General features: G+C 44.3%; 1 protein-coding gene across 4 annotated transcripts in view; it reads left to right on the forward strand.

The window, feature by feature from the left end:
* The first annotated feature begins 2,455 nt into the window (after window positions 1-2,455).
* Window positions 2,456-14,471, forward strand: part of LOC122557233 (receptor expression-enhancing protein 1-like) — a 78,866-nt gene continuing 66,850 nt past the window's right edge. Inside the window, exon 1 of one of the 4 annotated variants that reach the window (XM_043704993.1) lies at window positions 2,456-2,821. In XM_043704993.1, the coding sequence (XP_043560928.1) occupies window positions 2,790-2,821 (32 nt within the window). In that variant the 5' untranslated portion in view covers window positions 2,456-2,789. The remainder of the gene's footprint in view (window positions 2,822-14,471) is intronic. The other 3 variants (XM_043704827.1, XM_043704742.1, XM_043704904.1) reach the window with 3 other exon arrangements.

Genomic DNA, 14,471 nt, shown 5'->3' on the forward strand with positions numbered 1-14,471 from the left:
GACTGCTGCCAATGTCAGTATATCTTTCCGAACATACCAACACCAAAAACTGTTTACAGTATTCCAGCTGTTGTCTGATTAGTATTTGAACAGTTTTAGCAAGACCTCGCTATTTTTATACTCCATTTGCATTGACATAAAGGCCAATTACTCACTGAACTTGGATGCTAGTTTTTTGTGATTCATGGATGATGGTTCCCAAAGCCCCCTGTGTTGCATCTTTCAACAGTCTTTCTCCATTTAAATAATATTCAGCTCCTCTATTCTTCTTGCCAAAATACATAACCTTTCCCCATGTTATATTCCACCTGCCATGTTTTTGTCCCCTCACTTAACCAAACCTATGTTCCTCTGCAGATTTGTTGTGTCATGCTCATCACTTGCCTTCCCTGATGTAGAGTAACAGTAGAATACTGGTCTCAGGCTACAGTTTTGCAATGATCAGCTGGTAGGTTGGGCAAAGCAATGGTAGATGGTATTTAATCCTGATAAGTGCATTTTTCATAAAGTGTGGAGCTGGAAAAAGCACAGCAGGTCAGGCAGCATCAAAGGAGCAGGAGAGTCGATGGTCAGTCCTGACAAAGGCTCCTGACCTGAAGTGTTGACTCTCCTGCTCCTCTGATGCTGCTTGACCTGCTGTGCTCTTTCCAGCCCCACACTTTATCGATGCTGACTTTTCAGCATCTGCAGTCCTCACTATCTCCGAGGTGATGTATTTTGTCAGGTCTGTTAAGGGAAGAGTATACGGAATGAATGGTAGGCCCCTAGGGAGCACTGACAATCAAAAGGTGTACAACTTTATAGACCCCTGAAGGTGTCAGCACGGGTGGACAGGGTGGTAGATGGGATCCTTATCTTCATTAGCCAGGGCATGGAATTTAGGAGCCAGGAATTCTTGTTACAGCTTTATAAAACATTGATCAGGCCTCAGTGTGCAGTTCTGCTTACCACACTATTGGACAGACCTAATTGTACTGGAGAGAGGTGATTCACCAGAATGATGCCTGCAATAGTAAGTCTCAGTTCGGAGGAGAGACTGGATAGGCTGTGTCTGTTTTCCATGGAGTACAAGAGGCTGAGTGGTGGTGAAGAGCAGAAGCTGATTGAAAATCTGCATCCACACTTCCCTGCTTACCTCTGTCCAAGGCCCCAGAGGATCCTTCCACATCCATTAGAGATTTAACTGCACTTTCACACACGTCATCTACTGTATCTGTTGTTCCTGATGTGGTCTCCTCTACACTGGGGAGACAGGATGCCTACTTGTGGAACGCTTCAGAGAACATTTCCTGGACACATGCACGAAACAAACCCACCCCCCCATGGCCGAACACTTTAACGCTTCCCTCCCACTCCCCCAAGGGTATGCAAGTCCTGGGCGTCCTCCATCGCCAAATCCTTACCACCCGACGCCTGGAGGATGAACGTCTCATCTTCCTCGTTGTGACCCTCCAACCACACAGGATCAATGTGAATTTCACCAGTTTCCTCATTTCCCTTCTCCCCCACCTTATCCCAGATCCAAACTTTCAACTCAGCACTACCCTCTTGACCTGTCCTACCTGCCCATCTTGCTTTCCACATATCTGCTCCACCCTCCTCTCCAATCTATCACCTTCACCCTGACCTTCATCTACCTATTGCACTCTCAGCTACTTTCCCCCAGCCCCAACCCCTCCCATTTATCTCTCAGCTCCCTTGGGTCACCCTCTCATTCCTGATAAAGAGCTTCTGCTTGAAATGTTGATTTTCCTGCTCCTCAGAAGCTGCCTGACTGGCTGTGCTTTTCCAGCACCATACTCTTTGGCTCTGATTGAGGTATGCCAGGGCTAGACAGAGTAGATTTTGAGAATCTCTTCCTCACGGCCAACATGTCTATGACCAGCAGGCATAGGTTTAAGGTGAGGAGCAAGTGGGTTAGAAGGGATCTGAGGAAATGATTTTTCTGGGTGGTAGAAATAGGGAATGTATCTGTTGTTCCTGAAAAAGTGTTGAGTCAGTTAATCTTGCAACATTGAAGAAGCATCTGGATGAGTACTTGAAATACCAGGGCATAATAGACTATGAGCCACATGCAAGTGAATGGGATTAGTGCAGTTCAGTGTTTGTTGTTTGGCAAAGACATGATGGGCCGAAGGGCATATTTATATTCTACATGACTCTATGACTACTAGATTGAGATACATAAGAGTACTGTCATCAGCATGTACCATAATGATGTAATGGTGTAATTATGTAGAGGGAGGTGTAAGGCAGTAGAAACTCTAACAGGATCTTGAGAAAATGTGTGTGTAGACTAAACTGTAAATAATGAGCTCTGGAGGCAAGTACCATGGACTCCAACTGCAGTCCTCTGGGAAACTTAAATAGACTAGATGTCATACACAGGGAGGAGCACAATAATATTGCTTGTAGTGTCAATCACTTCATGATTTGTTCCATCTTAATCCCGCTGGATGTGCCTAGGGTGGAATATGTATCAGTTCATTCCCCTCTGACAGGGATCCTCGACGGGTATGCACCAGGGCCACAGGGAGTCTGTTCAGTGACCAGACAGAGTGACCCCTGACTGTGACACACGAAGGGGAACCGTTCTCTCCCTCATTGCCCTGTGCACGGGGATAGGTAACCTGAGACAGCGAGCATCGCTCCTTCTTTTATTTACCCTTTCTCTCAACACTTGGACTTGACAGTCGCTCTGACGAAACAGGCGAATGGTCTAACGCTGGTTTCGTTAGAGTGTAAACTCCTCCCTCGTTTCTCAGACAAACAAGCCCCTTCCAACCGCCATGGTCTCATGGATCATCTCTAGATTAGTCGTGTGAGTATTGCAGGATTTGCAATTTTTTTTCATCAGTGTGTACACACGTATGTTTTAGCGCTTATCTCTTCTCGCCCTGTAAATGTTAGATAGCGAGATTGCAATAATCCTTTTGGTTCTAAGAAACGTGCTGGCGAGGTAAACGCTCCTATTTGGAATACTGTAGCGCAGGCTGAAATATCCTCCCTCTGCCTGCACACCGTCAAAACAAGGGAGAGATCCTTTGTGTGATTTGGGAATGTGTCAGCCTGTGCAGTATTTTTCACCAGGGTGATTGGAAAACCAGGTTAACCTCAGCCTAAAATGAATTCTGCAAAGTAACTGTGCCTTGAATGGGAAGGTTTGACTTATCCCGGGGCTGTCAGCAGAGGACAAGTCGTCCTTAATTCAGCAGCTCTGAGATTTCTGGCTAGTCCTGGGGGAGGGAGGGGGGTTTATTTATTTTTTATTTTCTCTATCTCCGTGAGAGCCGGTGGGACTTGTTGGAGGCTGCGGGAGATGAAAGTGAAACCCCCTCAGATTCCTGGCTCGCCTGGGGACAGCGTGCGTGTTGCTGGGCCCAGGTCACTGTATGGTCTCCCTCGTTGCCTAAAACGGTTCGGTAAAGTGCCTGACAGCGATCGTGTTTCAGCGGAGTGGAGGATCGGGCGAGCCCGGAGCTGTTTACAGAGGGTGGGGGGTGGCTTGTTGAGGCTTGCATTTAGCTAGTGCCTACTGCACGAGGTCGGAGAAGGGCGCGGGGAGGAAGAGAAAGGAATCACACCTTTTTGTTATTTATCTGTTTTAAAAAGCGATTCTGTTGCCCCCGACAACGAGACTGGGTGAGATCTACCCACTTCTAACCTCCACCAGTCAACACTGAATGCTGTGTGTGTGTCAAAGGGAGGTTTTAGGTCTTTTGTTCTCATTTTTGCAAACGAGCGATTCGCGAAACGCAGCCGGTGCAATAAATCGAGTTCGATGCAGACAGTGAAAGTGATCTAATTGGAATGATTACTGAGGGATAGCTGAGCTGGCAAGCCTGGCTTTTTAAAAAAAAATATCACGTTTCATATTTCTGCCAAAGGGCAGCAACAATTTGGCATGAGGTATTGACAAAGGGAGCATTCGTTATAAACACTTTCACTGAACAAACAGAATTACAGATTGCTGTGTCCAAAGCAATGAGGGGAAAAAAAATCCATTCCCCAATGACATAAAGAGTTGTTACCAAAGATCATTATTGACCTCTCAGATGATGTCTAATCACCACACCCCTCCTCAGTGTTTCTAACACTTTTTTTTAGTATTTCACATTCTCACAGCTATTATTTTGTACTATGAATAGAATCTGACATTCAAACAGGATAACTCTGCCATTTCAAGGAACATTACCATTTCTTAAAGCAAAAGCTTGTTGGCCTAATCCAAATAAAGAACAGGTCATGCCACACACCCGCATTAGCCCAAATAAACCAGGTCCTTTCACAGGTCTACTCAAACAACCCAGTCCTTAACACAGCCTAAACACACTAGGCCTTGACACAGCTTAAACACACCAAGTCCTGACACAGCCTAAACGCAGAAAGGCCTTGATATAAAGCCTAAGTATATCAGGCTTTGACACAGCCTAAATACATAAGGGCCTTGATGTAAAGCTGAAATGTACCAGGCCTTTCCACAGCTTATAAAAACCAGGTCCTGACATAGCTGAAACACACCGGGCCTTGATGTAAAGCTTAAATATACCAGGCCTTTCCACAGCTTAAAAACACCAGGTCCTGACATAGCTGAAACACACCAGGCCTTGATACAGCCTAAATACATAAAGGCCTTGATGTAAAGCTTAAATATACCAGACCTTTCCACAGCTTAAAAGCACCAGGTCCTGACGCAGCCTAAATGCATAAGGGCCTTGATATAAAGCCTAAATATACCATGCCTTTACACGGCTTAAACACATAGGACCCTGACGCAGCCTAAACCCACCAGGCCCTGACACAGCCTAAGTGCATAAGTGCCTTGATATAAAGCCTAAATATACCATGCCTTTACACGGCTTAAACACATAGGACCCTGACGCAGTCTAAACCCACCAGGCCCTGACAGAGACCCGCAGACACACACTGCAGGTTCTGATTCAGCATAAATAAACTAGGCCATTGCATATCAGATTTAGAGAAACTCTCCATATTGGGCGTTAATTTCAGTGTAGTCCTCAGCTCTAGCCACTCAATAATGTATGTTCATTACCCACAGACAGCATTTAAAAAGGAAGAGGAAAAATATTTGAGCAAAAAGTAAAATGTGTATGGGATTAATTACTGCAGCTGCCTCAGAGTGTACAGGCCCATTACTGAGATGATCTGAATGATTTTGCCTTGTGCAGACTGTTTATTGACAATTCTGCCAGTTGGTGAATTGCAGATCAGGGCAGAACGCTCAACAAACAAAGCAGCTGAAAGGCAAAAAGAAAGTTTATTTATAGAGTTTTTTTTAAAGAGTCCCCAGGAACTGCAGCAAAAAGTAAACTGATGACCTAAACTGCAGCAACTTTCCCCAATAAAAACAGAGTGATTTTGTTTTCATGTTGTAAAGCTTTATGGTTCTGCATTGTACACAATGCATATATGCCATGACTTACACCATTGAGTGTAGCTGTGTACGCACTTGGGAAGTGTTTGGAAGCAAACTGTAGCACGATATGAAATGAGTTTTTAAAAATGTGGGAGCAAATTTCACTTGCATGCTTTGTTCACTCAAAGGAAGGGTGTGAGATGGGAGAATGGGACATTCATTTGGTTTCAGTCACCAACTGATTTTTCCAGCACCATCTGGCGATTTATGCTGATTCAGAGTTCATGCTGCCCTTGCAGTCCTTATTCACAGAGCCAATCCATCATCCAAAGAAAGGGCCCCATCCTGAATAAAAATAAAAAGAACTATTCTTTTGGGTATATTCTGTCTCTAAAAACTAGAGGTGAGACTGGGATGGGGTATGCTGACAGTGTTTGGTGGGTGTGGGAATAGGGTTTTCTTTCAGTAAGGAAAGTCACAGCTAGACTAAGTTTATTGATTGTCTGTTGGTGACAGTAGACATGAATACCAAATACATTACAAGAGCTGGCCACAATCTTGTGCGCGTGTGCATCCAGACAGCAGAGGAACAGGGTATTCAGATTAAAAATTATGGAGGACCTTTCACTATGACAATGCTGCTTTCTCACAAGGCTCTTGTTTTAATGTTCACTCACTCCACCCCAAGTCTAGTAAGAGTGCGCTAACGGTCACCTGGACATCGTAAACCAGTTATTCCATTCCCCATATCTCCCTCTCTCTGCAGTTAATAAAGGTATAGGGGAGGATCTGCACAGAGGGTCTGAACCCTTGAAATCTATCACTACTGGTGGGCTCCAGTAGCTGATCATCATAGTGTCCCAGTGTGTGTGTGACTATACTCACAGGATGAAAAACTGGAGGTTGTCAATAATCTGTCATCCAGGAGAACAGCCTTATCTGCACTGCCTTCAACTGCTGGTGAACTGTAGATTTATCCTGAGCATGATCAATCTTCATTCATCTGAAACCGCTAAACCACTGAACCTCAGAGTACTTTCCCTGACCCCACCCCACTATCCTGTTAGGTCTTATCTCAATTCCATTTTCCTATCTTCGATCCATATCCTCAAGTAATTTTAGCTAAGAAAAAAGTCTCTTGCAAATTGAAATTATCAACTGTCCCAGCATCCAGTGGCTTTTGGCATAGAATACTATTGAATGAAAATGTGCTATCTGATTTCACTCCTGAAGATTAGTTCCCTTTTATTCTTGGTTCCCAGCCAAAAGCAAGGGTCTTTCGGTACCTATCTTATCAAATACTTTTAACATTTTAAGTACCTCCATCAAATCAAGCAATCTCTTGCACTGAAAGTACCAGTCAGAGTGTTAATCTATGCAAACCTTTCTCCTAATTTAACCTTGTAAGCCCCAGAAGGTAAAGTTGCCATAGTCCGATAGGACTGCTCTCTCATTCGAGAGAGATGACTAATGGTGAATTTAACCTGAGGGTCACCACACCTCAGGCAAAGTTGAGAAGGTTGGGACTTCTTGGTAACCTCAGCTGGAACAGGAATTAAACCCATTTGGTTGACGTCATTCTGCATCACAAACCAGCCATCCAGCCAACTAAACTAACTGACCCCCAGGCCCGAGTGTCACTATTGCAGCCTCGCGAAGGCAATTATATTTTCTCTCAGGTGCATTGTCTAAAGCTGAACACAAATAAGTCTGACCCAAGCAAAATGCAAATGAAGTAACATTTCCATCCTACTTTATTCAAGACTCCTTGAGATTTAAGTGAATATTTCATTAGCCCTTTTGATTTTTTGTGTGGTTTGTCCAGTTGATATTAATGTTTTATACTCATTGACAAATTGCTTTGCTACTTCACAGTTTCTAGATTCTCACCATTTGAAACAATATCCAATGCATCTTTCTTTAAAATAGAATTAGAATGGAAAGTAACTATTCAAAGACTTGGAGGGTGGGGATAAGGCAGTAATAGGCAGGTGAGATAAATTATTTTCTGGGTTTTATTTAATCCATTACAGGAAAAGGGTACAATTGTCTATCCCTCGTTATCCTTGAGAGGTTAATGGGAGCGACCTACTTGAATATAACTCAATAGCTTCCTGGATAATTTCAGAAGGAAGTTTTAAAAGTCAGCCACACTGCTGCAGGGTTAGACTCACATCATAGAATCATAGAGTCATATAACACAGAAACAGACCCTTCAGTCCAACTTGTCCATGCCGACCAGATATCCTTAATTAATCCAGTCCAATTTGCCAGCACTTGGCCCTTATCCCTCTAAACCCTTCCTATTCATACCCATCCAGATACCTTTTAAATGTTGTAATTGTACTGGTCTCCACCACCACCTTCTCTGGCAGCTTATTTCATACATGCACAACTCTGCATGAAAAAGTTGCCCCTTAGGTCCCCTTTGTATCTCTCCCCTCTCACCTTGAACCTTTGCTCTCTTGTTTTGGACTCCCATACCCTGGGAAAACGACCTTGGCTATTCACCCTATCCATAGCCCTCATGATTTTATAACCTTATAAACCTCTGCATCCAGTGGTCCAGGAAAAGTTGCCCCATTTATTCAGCCACTCCCTATCGCTCAAACCCTCCAACTCTATAAACATCCTGGTAATCTTTTCTGCACTTTTTCAAATTTAACAACCTCTTTCCTGTAGCAGAGAGACCAGAATTGAACTCAATATCCCAATACAGACCTGATCGGGTCAAAACTGTGGACATTTATTTCCGAACAGCATTAGCCAATAGAATGTTTAATGGTAATCTGCTAGTTTCATAATCAGCATTATGTTCGTTTTTAATTAGAACATAGAACATAGAACACAGAAAAATACAGTGCAGTACAGGCCCTTTGGCCCTCGATGTTGTGCCGATCCAAGCCCACCTAACCTACACTAGCCCACTATCCGCCATATGCCTATCCAATGCCCGTTTAAATGCCCATAAAGAGGGAGAGTCCACCACTGCTACTGGCAAAGCATTCCATGAACACACGACTTGCTGAGTAAAGAATCTACCCCTAAAATCTGTCGTGCCTCAGCCTTTCCTCATACGGTCTTTCTACCATTCCAGGCAACATCCTGGTAAACCTCCTCTGCACCCGTTCCAGTGCCTCCACATCCTTCCTATAGTATGGCGACCAAAACTGCACACAATACTCCAGATGCGGCCGCACCAGAGTCTTATACAACTGCAACATGACCTCAGGGCTCTGGAACTCAATTCCTCTACAAATAAAAGCCAGTACGCCATATGCCTTCTTCACCGCACTATTCCTAAATTATTTAATTAATTTGAGTTAAATTTACCCAGCTGCTGTGGAGGGATTCTGAATTCACATTCCCAGGGTGTTAATTCAACAACATAAGCACTATTACACCCTGACATAACTCAAAGGGCTCAAAGATCTGAAGAAAAATAATGGTAAACAGGGAACTAACATTAAAACAAATCAGTCAGAAAACATTAGGCTAATTAAGCCAGGAATTTAGAATTATAAATAATACTTTTAAGGTAAGTAATATTTAATATTTAACTGGAAAACATCATCTAACACATCACAGAATTTTTCATATAATCTCTCTTCTAGTACACTAAAATATAACCCAAAATATAAGTGTTACCCAAGTGCTTGTCTTTCTATCTTACTTCTTTCTTTCCTCCAATCCCATCTCTGCTACTGACCATCCGTAAACGCGAGTGATGGTCTAGTTAGATTCACATATGAATGATAAGTAAAAGCTAATTAGTTAATGAAAAAGACTGTTTCTAATTCATCAAACGCAACCAACGATATCCTTTTATCGTCCACTAGAAAGTTTGAAGAGCTGAACTCAAAATGAGCTATGAGAAAGGGAAGAGGTGGGAACTGCACACACTAGCTGGAAGGAGATTTTGAGGAAGCTGGGTCTGTATTCTCTGGAGTTTAGATTAGAGTGGTGCTGGAAAAGCACAGCAGGTCAGGCAGCATCCAAGGAGCAGGAAAATCGACGTTTCGGGCAAAATCAGGATGAAGGGCTTTTGCCCGAAGTGTCGATTTTCCTGCTCCTCGGACGCTGCCTGACCTGCTGTGCTTTTCCAGCACTACTCTGATCTAAACTCTGGTTTCCAGCATCTACAGTCCTCACTTTTGCCCTGTATTCTCTGGAGTTGGGTGGTATAGTGCTGCTCACTGTGCCAGGGACCTAGGTTCAATTCTACCCTCAGGTAACTGTGTGGAGTTTGTACATTCTCCACGTGTCTGCATGGATTTCCTTCAGGTGCTCTGGCTTCATCCCATAGTCCAAAGATGAACAGGCGGATTAACTATGGGAAATGCAAGGTATGGGGTCTGGGTGGAATGCTAATTGGAGGGTCAGTGTGGGCCAAATGGCCTGCTTCCACACTGCAGGGATTCTGTTTCGAAGAATAAGAGACAAAGTCATAGAAATTATAACATCCTTAAAGAACAGGACAACGTAGATACAGAAGGATTGTCTCTGGCTACGGAGACAGGGACAATACCACAGTGCCACCATGGGATTATTGTCACGAGATTATCAATCCAGAAACACAGTTCATGTTCTGGGGACCTCGGTTCAAATTCTGCAAATGCAGATGGTGTAATTTGAATTCGATAAAAAAGTCTGGAATTAAGAATCTTCTGATAACTGTGAATTCATTGTCAGAAAAGAAATCCAGCTCACTGATGTCTTTTAGACTGAACAGCATAAGCAACATAGGATAGACAGAGTTAAACGATCCCACAATCAACTGATCAGATCTAAGCTTCGCAGTCCTGCCACATCCAGTTTTAAATGGGCGGAGACAATTAAACAACTCACAAGGAGGAAGCTCAACAAAATCCCCATTTTCAATGATGGAAGAGCCCAGAACATCAGTGCAAAAGGTAAGGCTGAAGGATTCGGAGCAATTTTCAGGCAGAATTGTCGAGTGGATGATCCATGTCAGCCTCCTCCAGAATTGCGGCATCACAGATGCCAGTCTTCAGCCAATTTGATTCACTCCCTGTCACATTAAAAAAAAAGTTGGATACTGCAAAGGCTGTGGGTTCTGGCAATATTACTGAAGATGTGGCCTCTCAAACCTGCTGCGCCCTTATCCAAACTCTTCCAGTATAGACACAACATTGGTATCAATATGGAAAATTGCCCAGATTTGTCCTGCACATAAAAAGCAGCACAAATCCAACCCGGCCAATTACCACCCCACAATACTATTCTTGATCCTTAAACAAAATGATGGAAGGTGATACCAAGCAGCACCTGCTCAGCAATAGACTCCCCAGTGACACCCAGTTTCGGTTCCTGAGGGCCACTGAACTCCTGATCGTGGGCGGCACAGTGGCATAGTGGTTAGCACTGCTGCCTCACAGCGCCAGAGACCTGGGTTCAATTCTAGCCTCAGGCGACTGACTGTGTGGAGTTTGCACATTCTCCCCGTGTCTGCATGGGTTTCCTCTGGGTGCTCCGGTTTCCTCCCACATTCCAAAAATGTGCAGGTTAGGTGAATTGGTCATGCTAAATTGCCCGTAGCGTTAGGTGAAGGGGTAAACATAGGGGAATGGGTCTGGGTGGGTTGCGCTTTGGCGGGTCGGTGTGGACTTGAGCCGAAGGGCCTGTAAGTAATCTAATCTCATTACAGTCTTGTTTTAGATATGGGCGAAAGAGCTGAATTCCAGAGGTGAGGTGAGGTGAGAGTGACAGCCCTTGACATCAAGGTTGCATTCAACATGTGGCTTCAAGGAGTCCTAGCAAAACAAGAATAATTGGGTGTCAGATCAAATTCTCTGTTTAGATTAGATTACTTACAGTGTGGAAACAGGCCCTTTGGCCCAACAAGTCCACACCGACCCGCCGAAGCGCAACCCACCCATACCCCTACATTTACCCCTTACCTAACACGACAGGCAATTTAGCATGGCCAATTCACCTGACCTGCACATCTTTGGACTGTGGGAGGAAACCGGAGCACCCGGAGGAAACCCACGCAGACACGGGGAGAACGTGCAAACTCCACACAGTCAGTTGCCTGAGGCAGGAATTGAACCCGGGTCTCTGGCACTGTGAGGCAGCAGTGCTAACCACTGTGCCACCGTGCTGCCCCTAACTGCCATCCAGTTGTTGGAGTAACAACCAGTTGTTGGAGCTGTTGTTGGAGTAATGCCTGGCACATAAGATAGTTATGGTTAGTGGAGGTCATCTCAGCTCCAGGACATCTCTGCATGGGTTCCTCAGGGCAGTGTCCTAGGTCCAACCGTCTTCATCAATGACCTTCCCTTTATCATAAGGTCAGAAGTGGGGATGTTCACCACTGATTACAAAATGTTAGCACAATCTGTGATTCCTCAGAGACTGAAACAGCCTATGTTCAAATACAAGAACACCTGGACTATATCCAGGCTTGGGCTGACAAGTGGCAAGTAACCTTTGCATCACACAAATGCCTGACAATGACCATCTCCAATAAGAGAGAGTCGAAATAGCACCCCTTGACATTCCCTTGCTAACCTTTAGTTATTTCTGTACAAGGATGCTCTGATCCTTCTGTACTGAAGAATTCTGCAGTCCTTTTCCATTTAAATAATATCATACTTCATTATTCCTCCTGCCAAAGTGAAAATCCTCACATTTTCCCACATAATACACCAGCTACCAAATATTTGTCTTTTGCGAATCTTATCAGATCGAATGGATCAGTTGGAGAGACAGTTAGAAGCGATGAGGAATTTGCAACAGCAACAGTATGTGATGGATGGCAGTTATAGGAAGGGGGGAAAGTCTCAGATACAGTCACATAGATGGGTTAACTCCAGGAAAGGTAAGAGAGGTAGGCAGCTAGTGCAGGAGTCTTTTGTGGATATACCCATTTCAAACAAGTATGCTATTTGGAAAATGTAGGGGATGATGGATTCTCAGGGGAACGTAGCTCGAACAGCCAAGTTTCTGGTTTTGAGACTGGCTCTAATGCAACGAGGGGTACGCCGGATTCCAAGAGATCAATTGTGTTAGTGGATTCTCTAGTTCGAGGTACAGACAGACGTTTCTGTGGCCAGCAGTGAAAAAGCAGAATGGTGTGTTGCTTCCCTGGTTCAAGGATGTCTCAGAGAGGGTGCAGAATATTCTCAAGGGGGAGATGGGCCAGCAAGAGGTCATTGTCCACATTGGAACCAATGACATAGGAAGGGAAAAGGTTGAGATTCTGAAGGGAAATTACAGAGAGCGAGGCAGAAATTTAGAAAGGAGGTCCTCAAGAGTAGTGATATCTGGATTACTCCCAGTGCTACGAGCTAGTGAGGGCAGGAATAGGAGGATAGAGCAGATGAATGCATGGCTGAGAAGCTGGTGTGTGAGAGAAGGATTCACATTTTTGGTCATTGGAATCTCTTTTGTGGTAGAAGTGACCTGTACAAGAAGGACGGATTGCACTTAAATTGGAAGGGGACTAATATACTGGCAGGAAAATTTGGTGGAGCTACTTGGGAGGATTTAAACTAATAAGGTGGGGTGGTGGGACCCAGGGAGATACTGAGGAAAGAGATCAATCTGAGATTGGTACAGTTAAGAACAGAAGTGAGTCAAACAGTCAGGGCAGGCAGGGACAAGGTAGGACTAATAAATTAAACTGCATTTATTTCAATGTAAGGGGCCTAACAGGGAAGGCAGATGAGCTCAGGGCATGGTTAGGAACATGGGACTGGGATACCAAGCAGTTACAGAAACATAGCTCAGGGTTGGGCAGGACTGGCAGTTTAATGTGCCAGGATATAAATGCTACAGGAAGAGTAGAAAGGGAGGCAAGAGAGGAGGGGAGGTGGCATTACAGCTGTGCTGAGGGAGGATATTCCCGGAAATACATCCAGGGAAGTTATTTGGGTGGAACTGAGAAATAAGAAAGGGATGATAACCTTATTGGGATTGCATTATGGACCCCCTAATGGTCAGAGGGAAATTGAGAAACAAACTTGTAAGGAGATCTCAGCTATCTGTAAGGATAATAGGGTGGCTATGGTAGGGAATTTTAACTTTCCAAACATAGACTGGGACTGCCATAGTGTTAAGGGTTTAGATAGAGGGGAATTTGTTAAGTGTGCACAAGACAATTTTCTGATTCAGTATGTGGATGTACCTACTAGAGAAGGTGCAAAACTTGACCTATTCTTGGGAAATAAGGCAGGGCAGGTGAGTGAGGTGTTAGTGGGGGAGCACTTTGGGGCTAGTGACCATAATTCTATTAGATTCAAAATAATGATGGAAAAGGATAGACCAGACCTAAAAGTTGAAGTTCTAAGTTGGAGAAAGGCCAATTTTGATGGTATTAGGCAAGAACTTGCGAAAGCTGACTGGGGGCAGATTTTCGCAGGTAAAAGGACGGCTGGAAAATGGGAAGCCTTCCGAAACGAGATAACGAGAATCCAGAGAAAGTATATTCCTGTTAGGGTGAAAGGAAAGGCTGATAGGTATAGGGAATGCTGGATGACTAAAGAAATTGATGGTTTGGTTAAAGAAAAGAAGGAAGCATATGTAAGGTATAGACAGGATAGATCGAGTGAATCCTTGGAAGAGTATAAAGGAAGTAGGAGTATACTTAAGAGAGAAATCAGGAGGGCAAAAAGTGGACATGAGATAGCTTTGGCAAATAGAATTAAGGAGAATCCAAGGAGTTTTTACAAATACATTAAGGACAAAAGGGTAACTAGGGAGAGATTAGGGATGGAAATGTGTTGCTGGAAAAGCGCAGCAGGTCAGGCAGCATCTAGGGAACAGGAGAATCGACGTTTCGGGCATTAGCCCTTCTTCAGGAAGGAGGAAAGTTGGTCCAGCAGGCTAAGATAAAAGATAGGGAGGAGGGACGTGGGGGAGGGGCGTCGGAAATGTGATAGGTGGAAAGAGGACAAGGTGAGGGTGATAGGTCAGACTGGGGTGGGGGCGGAGAGGTCGGGAAGAAGATTGCAGGTTAGGAAGGCGGTGCTGAATTTGATGGATTTGACTGAGACAGGCTGGGGAGAGGGGAAATGAGGAAACTGGTGAAACCCGAGTTCATCCCTTGTGGTTGGAGAGTTCCTAGCCG

This window comes from Chiloscyllium plagiosum, chromosome 1 (assembly GCF_004010195.1).
Source record: "Chiloscyllium plagiosum isolate BGI_BamShark_2017 chromosome 1, ASM401019v2, whole genome shotgun sequence".
NCBI classification, from domain to species: domain Eukaryota; kingdom Metazoa; phylum Chordata; class Chondrichthyes; order Orectolobiformes; family Hemiscylliidae; genus Chiloscyllium; species Chiloscyllium plagiosum.